This window comes from Panicum virgatum, chromosome 8N (genome assembly GCF_016808335.1).
Source record: "Panicum virgatum strain AP13 chromosome 8N, P.virgatum_v5, whole genome shotgun sequence".
In the NCBI taxonomy this organism is placed as follows: Eukaryota; Viridiplantae; Streptophyta; class Magnoliopsida; order Poales; family Poaceae; genus Panicum; species Panicum virgatum.
The window spans coordinates 43563031-43581408 of NC_053152.1; the positions used below are offsets into that span (position 1 = coordinate 43563031).

The 18378-nt window shown below is 44.7% G+C and overlaps 2 protein-coding genes across 6 annotated transcripts in view; both read right to left on the bottom strand.

Annotated features, from left to right (window-relative positions):
* Nucleotides 1-51: 51 nt before the first annotated feature.
* Nucleotides 52-4839, bottom strand: LOC120684567 (acyl-coenzyme A oxidase 2, peroxisomal-like). The gene is made up of 7 exons (XM_039966422.1): nucleotides 4296-4839; nucleotides 2674-2789; nucleotides 1569-2452; nucleotides 1212-1391; nucleotides 972-1138; nucleotides 523-646; nucleotides 52-423 (listed from the first exon to the last, which is right to left on the bottom strand). Exons 1-7 carry the CDS (start codon nucleotides 4775-4777, stop codon nucleotides 268-270), a joined length of 2109 nt encoding a protein of 702 aa, XP_039822356.1. The 5' UTR covers nucleotides 4778-4839; the 3' UTR covers nucleotides 52-267.
* Nucleotides 4840-7364: 2525 nt separating this feature from the next.
* LOC120684603 (circumsporozoite protein-like) overlaps nucleotides 7365-18378 on the bottom strand; it is a 30555-nt gene continuing 19541 nt past the window's right edge. Inside the window, exons 1-6 of one of the 5 annotated variants that reach the window (XR_005679366.1) lie at nucleotides 15877-15891; nucleotides 15590-15811; nucleotides 11180-11260; nucleotides 9713-9775; nucleotides 9035-9623; nucleotides 7365-7946 (exon numbers count right to left, since the gene is read on the bottom strand). Coding sequence is in view for 3 of the 5 variants with exons in the window: in XM_039966466.1 (XP_039822400.1) it covers nucleotides 9549-9623; nucleotides 9713-9775; nucleotides 10529-10937; nucleotides 11180-11260; nucleotides 15590-15639 (678 nt within the window). In the remaining 2 variants the exon portion in view is untranslated. Of the gene's footprint in view, nucleotides 7947-9034; nucleotides 9624-9712; nucleotides 9776-10528; nucleotides 10938-11179; nucleotides 11261-15589; nucleotides 15812-15876; nucleotides 15924-18378 lie in introns of those variants that run through there. The other 4 variants (XM_039966466.1, XM_039966465.1, XR_005679367.1 and 1 more) reach the window with 4 other exon arrangements.

Genomic DNA, 18378 nt, shown 5'->3' on the forward strand with positions numbered 1-18378 from the left:
AACAAGTTATTTGTGAGTTTTTTTGGCAGGCAACTAAGCAGACATCAAGGCTGTACCATTCATGTCTTAGACTGATTTTTCTTCCGAGTAACAATACTGTCCATGAAAACAATTGTGCCGAAAAAGCAATCTGATAGTTTATTCACAGAAGGCCCGGCTTTACAGTTATTTATATGAGCACGGATAAACTTATTTTCCCATCTATACACTTCATTGCAACTTGGTGCATATATGAACTTATCCCAGCTATGTTAATATTTATACCGTTTAGAAGCCAACATATTGAGTATACTGTGCATAAGCCTCTGATTGCATGCCAATTGGGGCACGAATGATGAGATCTGGAAGATCAAATGCGTCGACGAGTTCTTTTGCCACGAGCCTCACTTGGTAGCTAAGGTAGTCTGTCAACTTGTGAATAGCCTGCATACATACAAGGGAATACTGCTGTCAGATTCTGACCTTCCAGTTCCAGCGTGAATTTAGAACTGAAATTGCTGCATGAGAGTGACAAGCACAAACCTTTGCTTTGTTTGGGGCAACATAGTCTACATTCCGGTATGTTCCAATGTCTTTCCAGATCCTATCGAGCGCGTAAAGGTCACACACAAGCTTTAGGACCTCCCGTGTTTTTTCATCAGGGCAACTGCATAAGCGTTCGTTATCAATTGTGGTTAGAATAAATTGGCAGAGGTTTGAAAAGAGGTATGAAAGGCATCTGAGTGATGAGCAGACTTAGATAGCACAGGTTGAGACTAATTAATTTGTTGTGGTAAAACAAAACAGCAACAAGGTAGCAGGAGTCAAGGATATCTATATCAGCATCATATAATTATATAAATGACTAAGTACTCTCAGCTACAGTATTCTTGATGGTTCGAGAAAGAATTCTACCACTCACGCATAAAGAAACAGAACCAAAGCTGGGTGTGAAAAATGAAATCAGGACAAATGCAATATTAGAATTTTACCTTTTTACTGATTCAATGAAGTTTGCAAGGATCACAGACTCAATGTGTGACTCTGCAAGTGTGAGGAGATGATTCAAACATCTGTTCCATGCGCCAAAACCGCCAAGCGTCTTGCTGTGTTTCTGAAGTCGAGCAGCAACACTATGCAGCAACCGAGATGTCCGATACTGAGGAGAAAGTTTGTCTAATCAGTACAGGAAGTTTGAGAGAGCTCTCAGAAACTATGAATAATGGACTCACTCTGAAGGCATCCAGCTGGAAATTAGGATCCCGCAGATGATCTTCCCCTTCCCATCGGGCAGTGACAGGATTAGGCTGGGATAGGTAGGTACCCATGGAGTCTCTCAAGTAATTCCAGGTAACTGAGAGTGTACCTCCCTTAAATTTCTCCTGATATTGCTTCAAGAGATCTCCAGCAACCTACAAGAGCATGGGAAGAAGCACATCATTGAAGGAAAAATAACTTCATAGCATTTTTAGAAACTGATCCAAACTTCCTCTGAACACAGATTATATGAGAAAACCTGCCCCCTCAAATATTGTCAAGTCTGAAAATAGGCCATCAGCTGGCTTTGTAAAGGATATGCTGATCAGTACCTGCTGCAGAAGAACTGTGTTGTCCCCCTCAAATGTTTGGAATATATCATGGTCATTGCGCAGTGCTCCAAAACGATTTACAGCAGCATAACCATGGCCACCACATGCTTCTCTGCATATGCTTATAGACTTCGCTGTATATGAAGTTATATAAGCTTTCAATCCAGATGAAAGAACATGCACGTCAGCAATAAGATCCTCATCGTTGGATTTCTTCATTTCTGAATACTTATCCACCAATTGGACTGTGGCAAAGTGAAACGCATATGAAGATGCTAACATGGGCATTAGTTTGTGCTGGTGAGACTGATAGTCCAACACACTGATTTCGGGCTGCTTAGGTGGACCAAATTGGTGGCGCAGAAGAGCATACCTCACGGCAATTGTTACTGCAACTTTGAGCACACCAACAGAACAGTATGCAATACCGACTCGTCCACCAACAAGCTCCCCAAGGGTTGCTGCAAATCTTTTGTTAATTGTGGGGAGACTGCTTGTGTATTTTCCGTCTCGTGAGACATCACCAAACCGGTTCAGAAGATTATCTCTGGGTATCCTAACTGAGCGGAATCTCAGTGCACCATTGTCTACACCATTCAGGCCTATCTTGTGCCCACAGTCATTGATCTCGATTCCAGGAAGAACAGCATGAGTTTCAAGGTCCCGTATGGGGACAATGAATGCGTGAATGCCCATATCAGCAGGTTCTCCTCCTTTTCCTTGAAGGGGCAAAATTAACCTTGCAAAGACAGTAGCAAATTTTCCATGAACTGCAGCATTGCCAATCCACCACTTAATAGCCCCATCATTGGGGGTGTTAATGATGAACTCATCAGTAACAGTATCAAATGTAGCAGTAGTCTGTAGGGCTTGGACATTCGATCCTGTTTAAGTGAAAAGATAAATAATGTAAGAGGAATATGGTGACAGAGAGCTTTGGAATAGGTAACTGTGTTTTAGGTGCTGGGTTCAAGCACTACTGCACACCATTCAAATAAAGAAAAAACGTACACAACAGTACTGAGGCCCTGTAGCTGGGCTGCATATTCATAAAACGAAAAACAACAAAAGAAAAGAGACAACATTGATTAGTGGAGAACCTAACCATGATGCAGTTCTGTCATTGCAAAACAGCCTGGGTAATCCAAATTGTCAATTCCATCAAAGAACTTATCTCTGTGCTTTTTGGTTCCTAAATTTATGACAGAACCTCCCCAGAGGCTGCATCAACAAGCAGACCAATTAGTGCGTTACAAAGAGATGGAAGTAGCTAGTAAATAAAAGCGGTAAATAACTGGAGCAGATTCTGCTAATGTTCTGAAAAGACTACCAAACTATATAGCTGCAACAAAATAAATCTACAGGGTATTTTGAATGAATTCAAGTATGTTAAGATGTGCAACTAACAATAAATGGCTGCAGAGTTTGTAGCTGGCCTGGGTTAACCACCAAAAATGAACAAGAATAAATGAGTTAGATAAAACGTATCCATATTTATTGTGAACCCACAGCAACTATTTGGCATGCTATCATCCATCAGGCCAATTAAATAGGCCGTGGCCGATCCATCAGAAAGATTTCCAAAAAACAAGCTTTTGAATGCGCAGTACTGAACAAAGCATCATGTTCATGAGTAATGAATGCTCTCTTTATGGGTATCAATGAAGCAGGCCCGCATTCGAAAATTGCAGCTAAACAGAACTCACCTGTAAGGTCCCATTTAGTTTCCAAATTTTTTCACACATTATAGTAACTTTGAGCGTTTGACCACTAATTAGGAGTATTAAATGTGGATAGCCTGACAAAACCTATTCCATAACCCCCGGGTGAAATCGCGAGACGAATCTAATGAACCTAATTATGCAATGATTAGACAATGTCATGCTACAGTAAACAACCTCTAATGACGGATTAATTAGGCTTAATAGATTCGACTCGCGATTTTCCGTCCGTCCGTGTAATTAGTTTTATAATTAATCTATGTTTAATACTCATAATTAGTGTTGGAAAAGGTGCCAAAATTTTTTGGTAACTAAACGGGTTACAAGGAGGAAACTGAAAGCCCATGTACAACCAAAGTACTTTACAGAAAAAAAAGGGGAGAAGGAATGAAAAGGACAAGACAAAACTTCGTTTTCAGAAACCCTTTTGCAGAAAACTATTTGCACTGATGCGAGTAGGCATCAACACAGAGTAGTTAAATTTAGATATTGATATGCACAACTCCACTTTCATAGTAGTAACCATCCTTAGAATCCTTGTGAATGTGACAACCAACTGCATGTGCACTCTATAAAGAAAAAGTAACTAGATATTTGTACACACAGCTGGATCGCTTCAATTGACCCACAAATGAAGTACCCTGGCACTATGTACCACTACCATATGCCAGTGTACAGTCTATGATCGGTCATGTTATGATGAACTGCCTACTTGAATTTACAGCTTTCTTCAAAGCAGCGAGGTAAAGTCCTCCAGACCAAAATTTCACAACGAATTGACAAGTCCAGTAAGAATTTTTTGTCTGTAATTATCATCAGCTAGCAAAAAGTAATTATCTGCGTCTCTGCTTAACTAACAGCTAGCACCAATGGATATCTGTCTAACTCCACCATCAAACCATATGAAACATGTGGATTGTTGAAGCATCGCCATCCAGTGGCAGCAGGCTCATTAATTACGGTAGCAAGCAGCCAGGACCCAGGATCGCGCGAGCAGAGCACCCACCTGTACTGGACGCCCAGCTTGACGCCGAGGGAGATGTCGGCGCCGCCGGCGGCCTCCATGACGGCGAAGTACTCGGCGGGGTCGGTGGCCATGAGCGTGAGCGGGCGCACCCCGGCGTCCCGCACCAGCGCGCGCAGCTGGCGGAAGCAGAGCTCCCGGTGCGCGGCCGTGGCGAGCTCCACGGGCGTCTGCAGGTCCGGGCGCGCGCGGAGGAAGTCGAACAGCCGCAGCTGCGCCGCGCGGTGCCGGCCCCGCAGGTACGCCGCCAGCGCCGCCGCCACGTCCGCGCCGCCCTCGACGCGCCGCGCCCGCCCCGCGCACGCCGCGGGGGCCAGCGCCGGGCCCGCCGCCTGATCGGCCGGGGCGGGGGAGGGCTCGAGGTGGAGGAGGTGCAGGGAGAGGCGGCGGAGGCGGCGCGCCGCCGGGGACTCGGGTTCTTCGGAGCCGGCGCCGGAGCGGGACGCGCCGGCGGGCGGCGGCATGGCGCGGCGCGGCGCGGGGGGTGCTCGACGAAATCGCGGAGGAGGCGTGCGCGCGAAGGGAAAGCGGAGGAAGGGGTTGCCGTTACGGTGAAGGGGGGTTTACCATTAATAATGTAATGGGTATGGGTTCTCCATGCGCATATCACGGATTGGTCCCTCTAAAATTTACGTTATTCCGGTTAAGCCCTCTCGTGGCGTTTGGCTATTGATTCTTTATTTCTTTTTCAGTACCTGTGGCGATGCTTGTTACAAATATGTACTTGTGTAAGGGTGATTCAGGGATTTTTATTTTTCTGTTGCTTAGGACGGTGGAGGCAACGACGAGGGGATATGGAGGTGACGCGTCGGCGCATGGATGGTGATGTGGAGATAAGGCTCGGTCGCCGAACAGCTTCCTGCCTTTATGACATGTGGGGCCGCTCACGTTTCGCTTATCCCTGACCCACATGTCATTGATAGTACAGGTGGGTGGGTACGGTCCTGGTGCGTGCTAGCTTTTCACGTTCGTTGCGGTGAGGGGGAAAGGGATAGAGCGGTGTGGGCTTTTAGTTCCAAAAATTTTCAAGATTCTCTGTTATATCTAATTTTTGGAAGTATGTATGGAGTATTAAATATAATTTAAAAAATAACTAATTGCACAGTTTAGCTGTAAATGATGAGACGAATCTTTTAAACCTAATTAGTTCATAATTGGACATTAATTATCAAATAACAACGAAAGTGCTACAATTCCAAAATCCAAAAATTTTCACCAACTAAACACGCCCAAAGACTTTTACATGATTTTTCGTGCACGCTTTCCAATTTGGAGATGATGAGGATGGTGACGGAGGAACCCCACCTCTCGTGCGGGGCTCCTTTTTATATATATTTTTTCTCAATTTGGTGTATTCACAATGGCTCAATGGGTCAATCCTTTCGTGCAGGTAAATCCTAGTCAAACTATTTTATTTTGTGTTTCAATTGTAGCTTATGAACCTAGCCAACAAGAGGCACGGTGGGCCTAGTATAGTATTGATTAAGTGGGTAGTCAAAAATTCAAAAGCCAAAGAAATTCACTGTTGCAATTCTAGTTTTGAGTATGCACATTTAATTGAATTTCTATTTCAATTCATCAAAAGCAAAAAAAATTCACTGTTTCTTTGATTAGTAGAAATAATATGTATTTGATTGAATTTTTATTTACCACGGCGTGTGGCGTATATCTCCGGCATCGAGCACGAGGCAGGTCAAACGGAAATCTTCGGATTTCTTGTACGCGCCCGATCCAAGGCTCTGTTTGGACTAAAGTTTAATAGAGTAAAAGTTTAGTCTTAAACTTTAATTTAATTTAATCCTAGGTGATTCAAACGGAGCCTAATAAGTAAAACTCATCGTCATCATTCTAGTTGCTTTCACCGTCTTCATCTTCTTCCTGAGTCTCGTAACCGTGGCTTCGACTTTCTTAACCCAGTCGTCGTCCATCTCGACATGGCCCTTGGTCTGCACTGCACCCACTCCTGCAGCTTCGGGTAGCTCTCGCCCGTGCGGGACAACGCGTTGGCTTGTGTTGAGGACATATACGACCAGGAAAAGATCAAAACCAAAGAGAAGATGCAGGATTTGGGCAAATCCAAAAGAACTAGATAACTGAAGTACAGATTATTACAAGTCGAGATGAGCAGCCTTCACCAAGCACCGCCACAGAAACGACGAGCTACAACTATTTTTTTAGATAATGGAAAAACTTTCGGCTTCAAACCCCTCCAGAAAGAGGTATTTGTCCGCAACTATCAATCGAGTTTCAACCATATTGTGTTTAAAATTAAAAACCAATACGCAAAATGAAGGGTTGTCCATGGGAGGCGAAGAAATGCAAAACTAAAGACTCTAGAATCTGGCATGCTTCGACTACCCGCTCCTTTTGGTCATTAATGCACTGCAACCGAGCACATGACCGGAACCAATGTGCCCCCCCCCCCCGGAAAAGCACCTGCAAATATTTTTGGTCTACAATTATTAAACACAGTATCATTTTTGATAAATATAGCTGTGGCTCCTGTTAATAACAATATGTTGTGCTTGTGCCCTCCCTGCTTAGACCAGTTATTTAACAAATGTTCAATATTTACCGGTGGTGTTATACCTAACAAAAGATGAATTGCGCGCTACAGAAATTTTGCATAATGACATTCAACAAAGAGGTGTTGGATAGTTTCTAGCTTTCTACAAAAAAAAACAAGCTTTATTCTTATTCCAATTCCAACAGTGCCCATCATGATCCCAACAGTACCCATTACAAAATCAGCTATTCTAGTCCTAGCTATTGTTTAGTTCTTGCCCATCATGATCCCAACAGTGCCCAACCAGAGCCTATCTTTTGGCTCGGTTATTAACTGGACAAGGTTCTCAACTAATACAAAGCACTCTTAGCCAATTGGCTAGAAAGGTAAAACTGCTGTAAAGACTAAATTGAATAGTAGACGAAGCACTAAAGCCATCCGATGCAGAATGAAGGGTTGATGTTGAAGTCACTGCAGCGATGCGATTGGTACCGACTTGTACAGCAGCATCAGAGTTCAGGCTTGTCTCCAAGCCAACAAATGTCAGTGCAAGTGCCCTCCCCATCCGGCCGGCTACTGCCGCTCCGCGCCCCTTCCCTCTAGTACCCCCTCCCGGCCAGTGGCCTCGAACTGCTCCCGTCCCCTTCCCTCGCCGCCTGAAATCCACATGAACAGGAGCCGCCAATCAAGGAGCGAGCTGCGCGACCCTACCCGTCGTCCAGGTGACCAGGTGCGCGGCGGCGTCACCCACGCCGGCGAGCGCGAGTGTGACGAGCAGGGAGGCTGGAGCCGGCGACGGCAGCTAACAGCACCGCTACCGTCCGAGCAACGAGGATGGGTTGGGTTGCTCCGACGGGAAGGGCAAAAGGGACATTTTGTCTCTCTATCAAGTGACGGCAATGTGGCATATCGGCATGGATGGCGCCACAACTTTTCCAGGGGCTGAATTAGCAACTTTTATAACGGCAGCCAGTGCGGAATTAACTACAAATTCTACCTGATGTTCCTAGGTCCTCCCAGGCGACACCTGCAGCAGTTCAAGGATGCCACTATAATACTGTGTCCGTACCAACTCGATCGACTGTTATTATAGCCGTGCGACGACAAGTGTGCGCTTATCTGCTTGCCTGCAACATGCAACAATTCAAGTGTTTAGAAGAATCCTAAGAAACGCGATCTTCACCAAATTCCTTCATGTGTGTATAAAATTGAATGTCAGGCACGCCAGTAGCATGTCATGACCAGCTCTGTAATATGCAAGCAATGTTCCAAGAAAACTAAATGTCCTACATCATAAACTCTTAACAAGATTTACAGCCATTGAAACGCTTGAGCTAAAAGTTGCGTCAGCATCTTTTTTTCTTCTTTTCCTTTGGAGCTAATATATCTTCATTTCCTACTAGCTAAATTAACAGGTTATATGATTTTCGCCCTGTCTAAACACCGTATTGAACAGAAAGTATAAATTTTTTTTCTCGAACACGCAGGAGAGCTGCGCATCTTTGTATTAAGAAGAAGAGAGTGGCCAATTTACATCACCGATCACCCACCTTGGGCCAGAATGGGTGACGGTTGAGCAAGAATCCTAAAAGATTTACAGAAAAAAAAATTAGAGAGGTAGGACCTGACCAAAACACCCTAATGGCGTCTTCACTCTATCTGTTGTACACGCAGGGCCTTGAGCCCCTTAGCTCCTGCAGCTATCCAAAGCTACAATTCATCCTTATAGGCTTGCAAAGCAACTTGGAGGCAGGGAGCTAGTCCATCAAAGACACATGCATTACGGTGTTTCCAAATGATCCTTTTGGATAACTCATTTAATATAACAGAATGCTGCATGGAAGATAATACTGAGACATTCAAACATCAGAATTGACTTACTAACTAACCATGCCTCTTTCAGATATATACCACATACGTTCTTGCCAAGTAAATTCCACATGAAAACCTATACCAATATCCGCAAAAATGTGCCCTGTATTCAGTCTACAGAAATCACTATTTCACCACACAATAAGGAAAAACTAACAATTAATTCTTAGCAGTTCATGAAATATGATTACATATAACGGAACACTTTATCAACCATATTTCAAGAGAAGCAACTTTTTTGAGTTCTTTACTAATTTCAACAAGTGTTCCAGCTTTATGAACTAAAGTCACAGCTTGTTATAAGAACAACAGTTAAGACTTAAACTTTAAGGTAAAAACTAACCTGAGAGCATATCATGACAAGTTTGCTTCGTACACTATCTCCAAAAACTATGGGCCTCAATCTGTGAATTGTGCATAAAGCTAATCTGCTTATGGCTGTACTTTATTTTCCACACGTAGAAACAGCCAGACACTGCTGCTAGAACAGGGCAGTCATCAGATGCACTATTCTAACTTTCAGTCAAACAAAATGAAGTCATATGCTGCACCATTTCATCTTTAGGGTATAGCAAATACTTCGACTGATCCTGCCTACATTCTATTTGGTACTGCAAATACTTCGTCCTTGAGCATTGGGATGGCTACTCTCTACTACTTGAACAGGGACACCTTCAACTTAGGCTTCTTTCCGACGTCCTTGGGCAGTGGGATGGCCATCCCTTGAGCAGATTTGATTTCCTTCTTTATCTTCTCGAATTCACCAAGCAACTCATGATATTGTTTCAGAGATTCTTCACTCGCTTCCCATGTAGATTGACCGGACAACAGATTCTTCAACTCCCGAAGCTCATCTATTATTTGTTGGAGTCTTTGTTGTTGACTTTCGTTGGAGTATTCTCAGATCGGAAAGGGCTTCCTGTCAGAACAGTCTAGCAAAAACAATCACGGATTTAAAAAGTAAGTTCTTGCATGCCATGGCCTTTGCAACAAGTTGAGAAAGAAAGGAAGGACATCTTACCTTTTGTTCATGAACGTCTCTGTTCCTATTGCCATCCAACCACATTTTCTTGTTGTCATTACCCTGTATTCAATAAAAGCATTGACCCCTCACTAGTTGATATATTTGTACAGTATGTGCAGAAGCTTTGGACAGCATCTTTGTTTATGACAATTACCATGGAAGGAAGAATTGTAGAAACAGATGAGAAGCATCATTTATGAGTCTGTTGCTTAAAGCCGAATGCAGATTTTTTTCTGACATTTGTAACTATTTTGACATGGATCATGTAAGGCGGTAAAATTTTTATTGTCGGGAACCATTTTGAGGACACGCTACATAAGGGACCAATCCTCAATGGTTCAGGGAATCAGACAGAAAACATTGTCAACATCATTTTCTACCTCTAGCAGCTTCCTCACTGTATTTTTTTTTTATCTCAAGTCAATTTACCCCAGTTACTTCTTCCTCAGAGCATAGTCCATCTCCAATTTCTAGTTCCTAGCATCAATTGCAGATAGATATCTATATCCAGTAACAGAGCACAACATGTTGCTACTACTACATCAGACAGTGAGATTCATATCTATATGATCTCCAATTTCTAGTTCCTAGCATCAATTGCAGATAGATATCTATATCCAATAACAGAGCACAACATGTTGCTACTACTACATCAGACAGTGAGATTCATATCTATATGGTTCTTCCGAAGCTGTGTTGATCGAACAATGGAGGCAAAGTCTTTTGTGCTCCAATAACGCACATGTAAACCAACAGCTCAACACCAAACCGAGAACAGCAAGGGGATTCGAGGATTTAGGGTTAGGTATATACCAAGGCGATGTCCGCAGGCCTGCGAGGGTGTGGTGCGCCGCCGCGCTGGCCGCCGCCTGCTGCCGCACCATGCTCGAGTCGACCTCCGCCATTCCCCGCTCTTCCTGGTACTTGGCCTCCCCCCGCAGCAGCCCCTCTGGGGCCACGGATTCCGCCCGCGGTCGCCGCCGGCAGCCTCCCTCCGCGCGCCGCGGGCAGCCTCCCTTTGCGCGCCGCGGTCGCCGCGGGCAGCCCGGTCGCGCTTCGCCATGTTGCGGTTGCAGAGGGAACCCGAGGGCGGAGGCGGAGGCGGTTGGCGTCGTCGGCGAAATCGAGATTGCGAGGGGAATGAAGACGGCGTGGTTTTGGGGCCTCTTCGATGATGCAGTAATTTTTCAGGATGCAGATGGCTTTTGTTTTTCCACTGCGACTAAAAACACCAAAATCATAAGATTTTTGGGGGAGGTTGCTTTAAAAAAACCATTAGGGGGAGAGGAGGTGTTTGGCCCAGCAATTTTTGGGTTTTAGACCGAGCAAATGATAGAAGAGCTGGATCTATTCATAAGATTTCTATCACTCCTAACCTAGATAATTTGACAACAGGGGACCAAATACTCACATGAATTTTATTATTTCTAACCAAGATCATTTCAAATGTGGGTGTTACATTACCTGTTACTAACATCATATGATCCAACTCCTCCAAAAGCTGAATCAAGCTCCGCTTGCAAGTTTTCATTCTTTTGCAGCATCCTTTCCATCCCATCAGCAGTCGGAAGTTTGTAAATAACATGAAAATTCAGCAAATAGCGTGTAATCAAATACTCCCTCTATTCCAAATTATAAGTCATTCCAAGAATCTTGGAGAGTTAAACCATTTCAAAGTTTGACCAAAATTATAGAGAAAACACACAAAGATTTATGACATCAAATAAGTATACTATAAAAATATAACTAACAAAAAATCTAATGATACTTAATTGGTATCGTAAATGTTATTATCTTGTTGTATAAATTTGGTCAAATTTGGAAAATTTTGACTCTCCAAGATTCTTGGAATGACTTATAATTTGGAACAGAGGGAGTATGAAGGAATTAATGCCCGTGAATAAGCAAACCAAGTAATTAAAGAAAAACATAGACACATGTCAAATGCATTTATGATTAAGATAAGCGCCTTATATATTCTATATCTCCGTCACCAAAACACATTTTATATTTTTAATAGCCACACAGTGGATATATTTTGTGTTTTCAATAGCCAGTATTGTAGCATCTTACACAATGGATAGGGCTGAGAGAGGTATCCTCTATATTTGATCAATATTTGAGTTAGAGGGGATATATGTTGGTAATCACCAAAAATATTTTAACTACAAATGCATTAAACTCTGGGTTTCATCCTCTCAGAGGTTGAATAAACTTTTTTTTTTTCTCTTCTATCCACTTCTTCACCCAAGCCAACTCTTGGAATGTGGCAACTCTATGGGTTCAAGATAATCAACATCAGCCCATAAACTTTCCAACTCAGCAACACTTTGGCACATATCGCTCCCTTTGTTTGAGATCATGGAGGTGGTCTTATATTTCCACCATCAAAAACACATTGCCTTTCCATATCTCACCTGCACTTATAATTGTATCAAGGTACTAGCAAGGAAGGAGCTTAACGCACATGCAGCTACCAAGGAGTTATGTGCTCTATTCAGAGCTTGACTTACTTTCTAGCCCGGATGATTTTCTGTTTACAAAGCTTTCAAGCATTTTCGCTTTCAACAGCCATAGTGCCCTTCTAGACCAAGCCAATTATCTTTTTGTAGCCTCTAATTTGATGTTATTTGGCATCAACTCAATCTCCTGGACTGGTTCCGTGTGAACTGTGAAGCACAATACGCTTGAAATTATTGGAGCCTCATCTTCTTTTGATGTGACGAATTCCACCAATTTTCTAAGCACTTGTTCAATTTCTTGTCCCCCATTGCGTAGAACTAGAATCTGGTGCTCTCCTTTCTCTTATTCTTTCAATGTGCTCTGCACTCACCTGTACGTACCACTACAAATCTGAAGCTTGCACAAATTTCCTTCTCCCTCACAGTTACACTACACGACAGGTGCTCTCCTAGCTTTATCCTCCCAAATCAGAACCAAGCACCAAGCACAGGTCCAATCGAGATTACCTCCAATTGTAGTTCTGCTGCCCCTCCTTCATCAACCATGAGCTCTCCTCTACGCCCAAGACTGCCGGCTACTACTGCAGGCCACAGGCAGCCATCACAACTAGGGGCGGAGGCACCACTGGGTCTAGGGAGCTCCAGCCCTCCTAGACCCAAAAAAATTATGGAGCCCCCCTTGAGCCACCCTCATTTTTGAGAAGAAAAGAGAAGAAAGAAGAGGGAGAAGAAATCAGCCCCCCCTATAATCCATTCTGAATTCGCCACTGAACCTCAGGCAGAGAATGTAACACTCCTTTCTGTGTGCATGCTCGGCACCCAGTGCACCTCTCCGCGCTCTGGCCTCTTCCCACTCGCTGCTGATGGTGAGTCCTTGCTATGCTGATGGTCCCCTCACTCTCCCTTTGCCGACCTCACCATATTAAGAGCAACTTCAGTAATAGCCCTAACTTAAAGCCCCTACTTTTTTGAGTAGGGCTGTCCAACTTTCTGGCACTTCGAATTTTACTCTCAACTCCAATAATAGTTCCTACTCCCTCCGTCCCATAAAGACTGTTCATTTAGGCTCCAAATTTTGTATCACAAAGACTGTTCGTCTAGATTGTAGTAAAGTCCATCTAATTAAAGCAATATCAAATACCAAGAAATAATTGCATAGAGAAGGACATGGAACCAATAAATATTTAAGGAGATGTTACTTCTCTAGTTCCAATACATTTGCATTTATTAGGATCTAGGAAATCAAATAAACAACACGATCTTCAATCACAAATGTCATAGTTAATTAGGGGTAACATAGTCATTTTCTACTACTAGTAGTGTGTCTGAATTTTTTTAAACGAACAGTCTTTGTCGGACCGAGGGAGTACTTTGCTGCCCCTACTTTCATCATAAAAAATAGGACCCACCCGTCATAGACTATATTTTTTTCTCCTTTTATTTTCTTCTTTTATTTTCTTCTTTTGTTTCTACTATCTGCTTCCTCTCTTTTCTCTCTCTCGATCGAGCGGCCGCGACAGCGTGGAAGGCGGCACCTTTGCCGGAACTGAAGGCCGTGGCGACTGTGCCCCTCACCGGTGGCGCGGCCGGAGCTGCCGGGTACATCTATGCACGAGGCCGGAGCGTCTCGTCGCCATCGAACCCGCTGAGGCAGACGATGCACTCAAGCTCCTGGAGTGCGACGCGCACGGCACGCTCCAGCCCGCGGTCCAGCAGCGTGCCACACGGTGCTCCTCTGAGTCCGGACGCAGCCGAGCCACCGTGTGCCGCGCGTGTGCGAACACCAGCTCCGCGCATCCACCGGTTTCATGACAAACCTCATCATGACCCAGAGCTCGGAGCGCATCCGCTCAGAGGCCAGTGGCGTCCACGGCGAGGAAGAACAGGGACGCCAATAGCGTCATGATGTGTACGCAGGTACATAGAGAAGAAGCCGAGCAGGAAGAATCGATTGACAGAGCACGACCATGACCTCTTGGGGTCGAAGTAGCTGGGCCCTGCCTTGCTGCGCCGTCACGGTATCCACGCCCGCGCGGCCAACGTGACCGCGGTGAGGCGGGAACCGCCGCCGGCCGGCCATTGCTCGTGCCCGGGTTCCTTGGAGGGGAGCTGGCCGCTACCGCGGAGTAGGAGCACGGGCGGTGCCCAGTGCGACGGCCCGCAAGACAAGGGCTTGGCTGGCGGCCAGCGCGGCGGCGCGAAGGAGCAGGAGCTCCGACCTGCCGTGCGGGCGGGAGCTTCGACACGTGCGCGTGCCACTCTGGCCAGCCGTGCCTGTGTGTGGGATCACCGCCGGAGGTGCGTGGGGGAGGAAGGAGGAGGTGCACGGGAGTAGGGCCCTCCTTATCTAGCAGGTTTTTTCATCTCCATCCCCTACTCTTTTTGAGTAGGGACTCAATTAGGGACTTTGCTGGGATGCTCTAACTAGGTAGGGCTCACCCTCGTAGCCATCGCTGGGACATCTCTGGCACCATGAAGAGGATTGGGAAAATAGTGATGGCAATTCCGGACGGAGCCAGTATAAGTTCTCAAAACTGATTTCCTTTCCGACCGTTTCCAATTCTACCCAAACATAAAACTTGTTGTTTCTAATAATTTTCATCTCTAGATTGCAACTCTCAAATGTTAAATTGGATAATATGAAAATTCCTAATGGACCGAGTACCGTGTCCAATAAAATGATTCATTTTCGATCGTTTCATCCCTTCTTTGTGTCTCAGGATACATATACTATACACGTAGACATAGCTCTTTGTCTCCAAGCCCATGGGACTAACAACTACACAGTGCACCACATAGCTATGGAATAACAATTTTGTCAGTGGGGAAAATGATGCCTGCAGGAGGTGAGCGAATTTGTCAGACAAGCTCACAAGCACTCATTTATGCAAATAGCAGGAAGATCTATATTGATATAATCACATACGGACATACGGTATATGTAAGGTGTAAATTACCATCAGTATGGCACAGATGATTTTGGTTTCACAATTTAGAGAAAAAATACGACCAAGGCAAGCAAATATCTTTTGTGATGAAAGTCATCTTAACCACTTATGTCAGCTCTTTTGGTCCAGCACGAGAAATCTTGAACAAAGATGCATGGTGCTTTTGAGAAAATTTTCTGAAATCTTGAAAAAGATGCGAGGCGCATTTGAGGAAATAATTTTGAATCAAGTGAAAGAAAATTGGATCATATTTTAATAGTCTCCCTAGTTTTGGCACTTGTTCTATGCTTGTGATCATTGGAAAGGAGTATCAGAATTACTTCCTCCGTTTCAAATAATAGATCGTTTTGGTGTCTCTAGATGCATAATTTACTTTTTTGCGCCTAGAAATGACAGAACGATCTATAATTTGAAACGAATGGATAGAACGAGAAGATTGAACAATCGATAGCCAGAAGAGTTACCTGTGCTTACGTACGTCTTGCTGTTTGTTAATTAGAGGCGGAGGCAGCATGGGACCACGGTCGATCTCTTTGGCATCAGCTGTTAACAGATGCCAAATATCAAAATCCCCCCTAGTTAGCCATGCCGTGTTGCATGAACTTTGTTCTTTTGTATAGTCGACCCCTCCACCAGCGGCGCTGCGCGCGCCTTCGTGGAAGGTGGAACGTGGTCGCCGGCGAGTGCTGCCGTGGACACACAAGGTTAGGCGCCTAATAAATCCGAGAGATTTGGGCTGCGACGATCTCACCTTACTCCGGCTTCGTCATGCCGGTTGATTCAGTTCTGAGGAGAGTCTGTTGACAGCCAAATTTGGCACCTGCTGAGGTCGACCGGTCTGACCGGTCGGGCCGACCGGTCAGACCGGTTTGGTCTGTACAGTCCGAGTAGAATTATGGTTTTTGTAAAGAGTCCTCATGTAATCCTACTCGTGAAGTGGTACGTCTTCCCCGGCCTATAAATATAAAGGCTAAGGCCGATTGAGGTTATTCCCAATCGAATCAATACAAAAAATCGTATTACTTTTATCTCTCAAACCCTAGCCTTTTCCAACCCTAGATTGCTTTCTTCCTTCGTCCCGGCGGCATTTGAAGACGTTCTGAGTGGCCTGCCGACCTCAGAGTAACCCTACGATCACGAGCTCCGACGGGGTCCCTCCCGAGCTCGCTGTTCTAGGTTTCCAGCGAGCCCCTGCCTGCACCGGTCAGACCGGTCGGCGGTACCGGTCAGACCGGTTCGCCCAGGGTTTCGCGGGTGTTGATCGTTTTGAAGATCGTTCGCGCGTTCTAGCGCATTCGAGTGTGTTGGCGCGATTCTGTGTCAACACACTTTTTGGCGACTCCGCTGGGGAGAGATTAATCTGGTTTTAAAACCGATCTAATCTACTCCTTGAAGAAGATGGGCTCTTCAGAGATCGACAAGGAAAACATCATCACGGCTACAATGGAGGAGCTCACCGAAGAAGAGCGCAAGGCCTACCTTCTTGTGGAGGAGCACGTCAAGGCACAATTCTTGAAGGGCTTCAAGAAGGATCGTGGTGGCCTCGTCAAGAGAGTGGAAGAGTTCGTACTGCCGTCTCTCAAGCTTAGCAAGGATAAGATTGAAGAGATCTCCAATGTAAGCCTCTCTCCCTCTGATATGTTTCATAGAATGTCATCCATGATGGATCAAAAGATTGTTGCTGCACAAGCCGCTGTGGGTGATATTCTAATTAAATTGAGTAGTGATGTTGATGCGCTTAAAGGTAAACAACCCATGTCAGATCCTAACTCATCAGATCCGAGTTCGGCTATCCCTGAGTTCACATCTGAACCACTCTATGGTATGCCGCCGAACTCGTTCTCAGGGTAAACCCCGCCACCGTCGACCGTGCACACAGCACCGGTCAGACCGGTCCCACAGACCGGTCAGACCGGTACGACCGGTCAGACCGGTTACCAGACCGGTCAGACCGGTTAATCAGTGCCGTCGCCGACGCCTCTCGAGACAATTTCTGGTTCGGCTGCCCCTAGCCGAACTAATGAGTTGTCGCTGTATACGCCGCCTCGCACTACTACTGTAGCGGGAGGGTCACGAGGATCTGGACCTAACCAAGGACCGATCCCAACTTCTTCACAGACGATGTTGCATGGAAACCCTAATGCACATCGTTTTTCTGAGTTTTATACTAGCCAGCACTATCAGGCCGATCTTATTAAGTTCAAAGAAGATCTGGCCAATGCGATTAAGAGTAAGCTTGGGGTGGATATGGGTACTACACATTTATATCAAAAACCTTATCCCGCTGAGTTTGATTTTACTCCTTTTCCTGTTGGTTGGCGTATTCCTGAGTTTACTAAATTTAATGGTGATGATTCTCGTACAACTTGGGAACACGTTAGTCAATATGTCTTGCAATTAGGAGAACCCGGTTTCAATGATGCTTTGCGTGTGCATTTATTTTCTTTATCTTTGACTGGAACGACTTTCTCTTGGTTTTCCTCGTTTGCTCCTAATTCTATTCGCAATTGGGCTTAGTTGGAGTATAAGTTTCATGATCACTTTTTTAGTGGGGAAACCGAAGCGAAATTGTTAGACTTAACATCGATTAAGCAAGGACGTGATGAATCTTCTTCGGATTATTTCAAAAGATTTAAAGAAATTAAAAATCAGTGTTTTAGTTTGACGATTTCCGAAAAAGATTTGGCGGATTTGGCATTTAATGGTTTACGCTCTTATTTGAAAGATAAACTCGAGGGCTTTGAATATCATACTGTGAATTTCTTGCAAGTCAAAATCATGGGTTTAGAGTTTAAGCTTAAAAACGCCAAAGATACTTTCAAGCCTCATCGGTCCAACACGCACATTATCGATCGTGATTCAGATAGTTCGGATGATGAGAATAAAGAAGTATATGCTGCTGAATTTGTTTGGCCATCGAAGGCCAAACCCGGTTCAGTTCCGTCTCTCAAACCGATTCAAAAGAATCGGCAAGAGGAGCTGAAATTTACTTTTGATGTTTTTAAGTGTGATCGGATTTTTGACGAATTGCTTAAGAATGGTAACATCCGATTGTCACATGCTATTCCATCTCCCGACGAACTTAAACGGCATGCATATTGTAAGTGGCATAACTCTACATCTCATGCTACTACTGATTGTAATGTTTTTCGTCGACAGGTACAATCGGCCATTAATGAAGGACGATTAGTACTTTCTGAGATGCAAATTGATAAAGCTCCTTTCCCTGTTCATACACTGGAATTGAACAATC

Coding starts and splice junctions, on each gene's coding strand:
- LOC120684567 (XM_039966422.1), bottom strand. CDS start 4,777: ATGCCGCCGCCCGCCGGCGCGTCCCGCTCCGGCGCCGGCTCCGAAGAA. Junction 1,392..1,568: donor ACACAGTTCTTCTGCAGCAG/GTACTGATCAGC, acceptor ATGCTCTTGTAG/GTTGCTGGAGATCTCTTGAA. Junction 1,139..1,211: donor TCCAGCTGGATGCCTTCAGA/GTGAGTCCATTA, acceptor CTTTCTCCTCAG/TATCGGACATCTCGGTTGCT.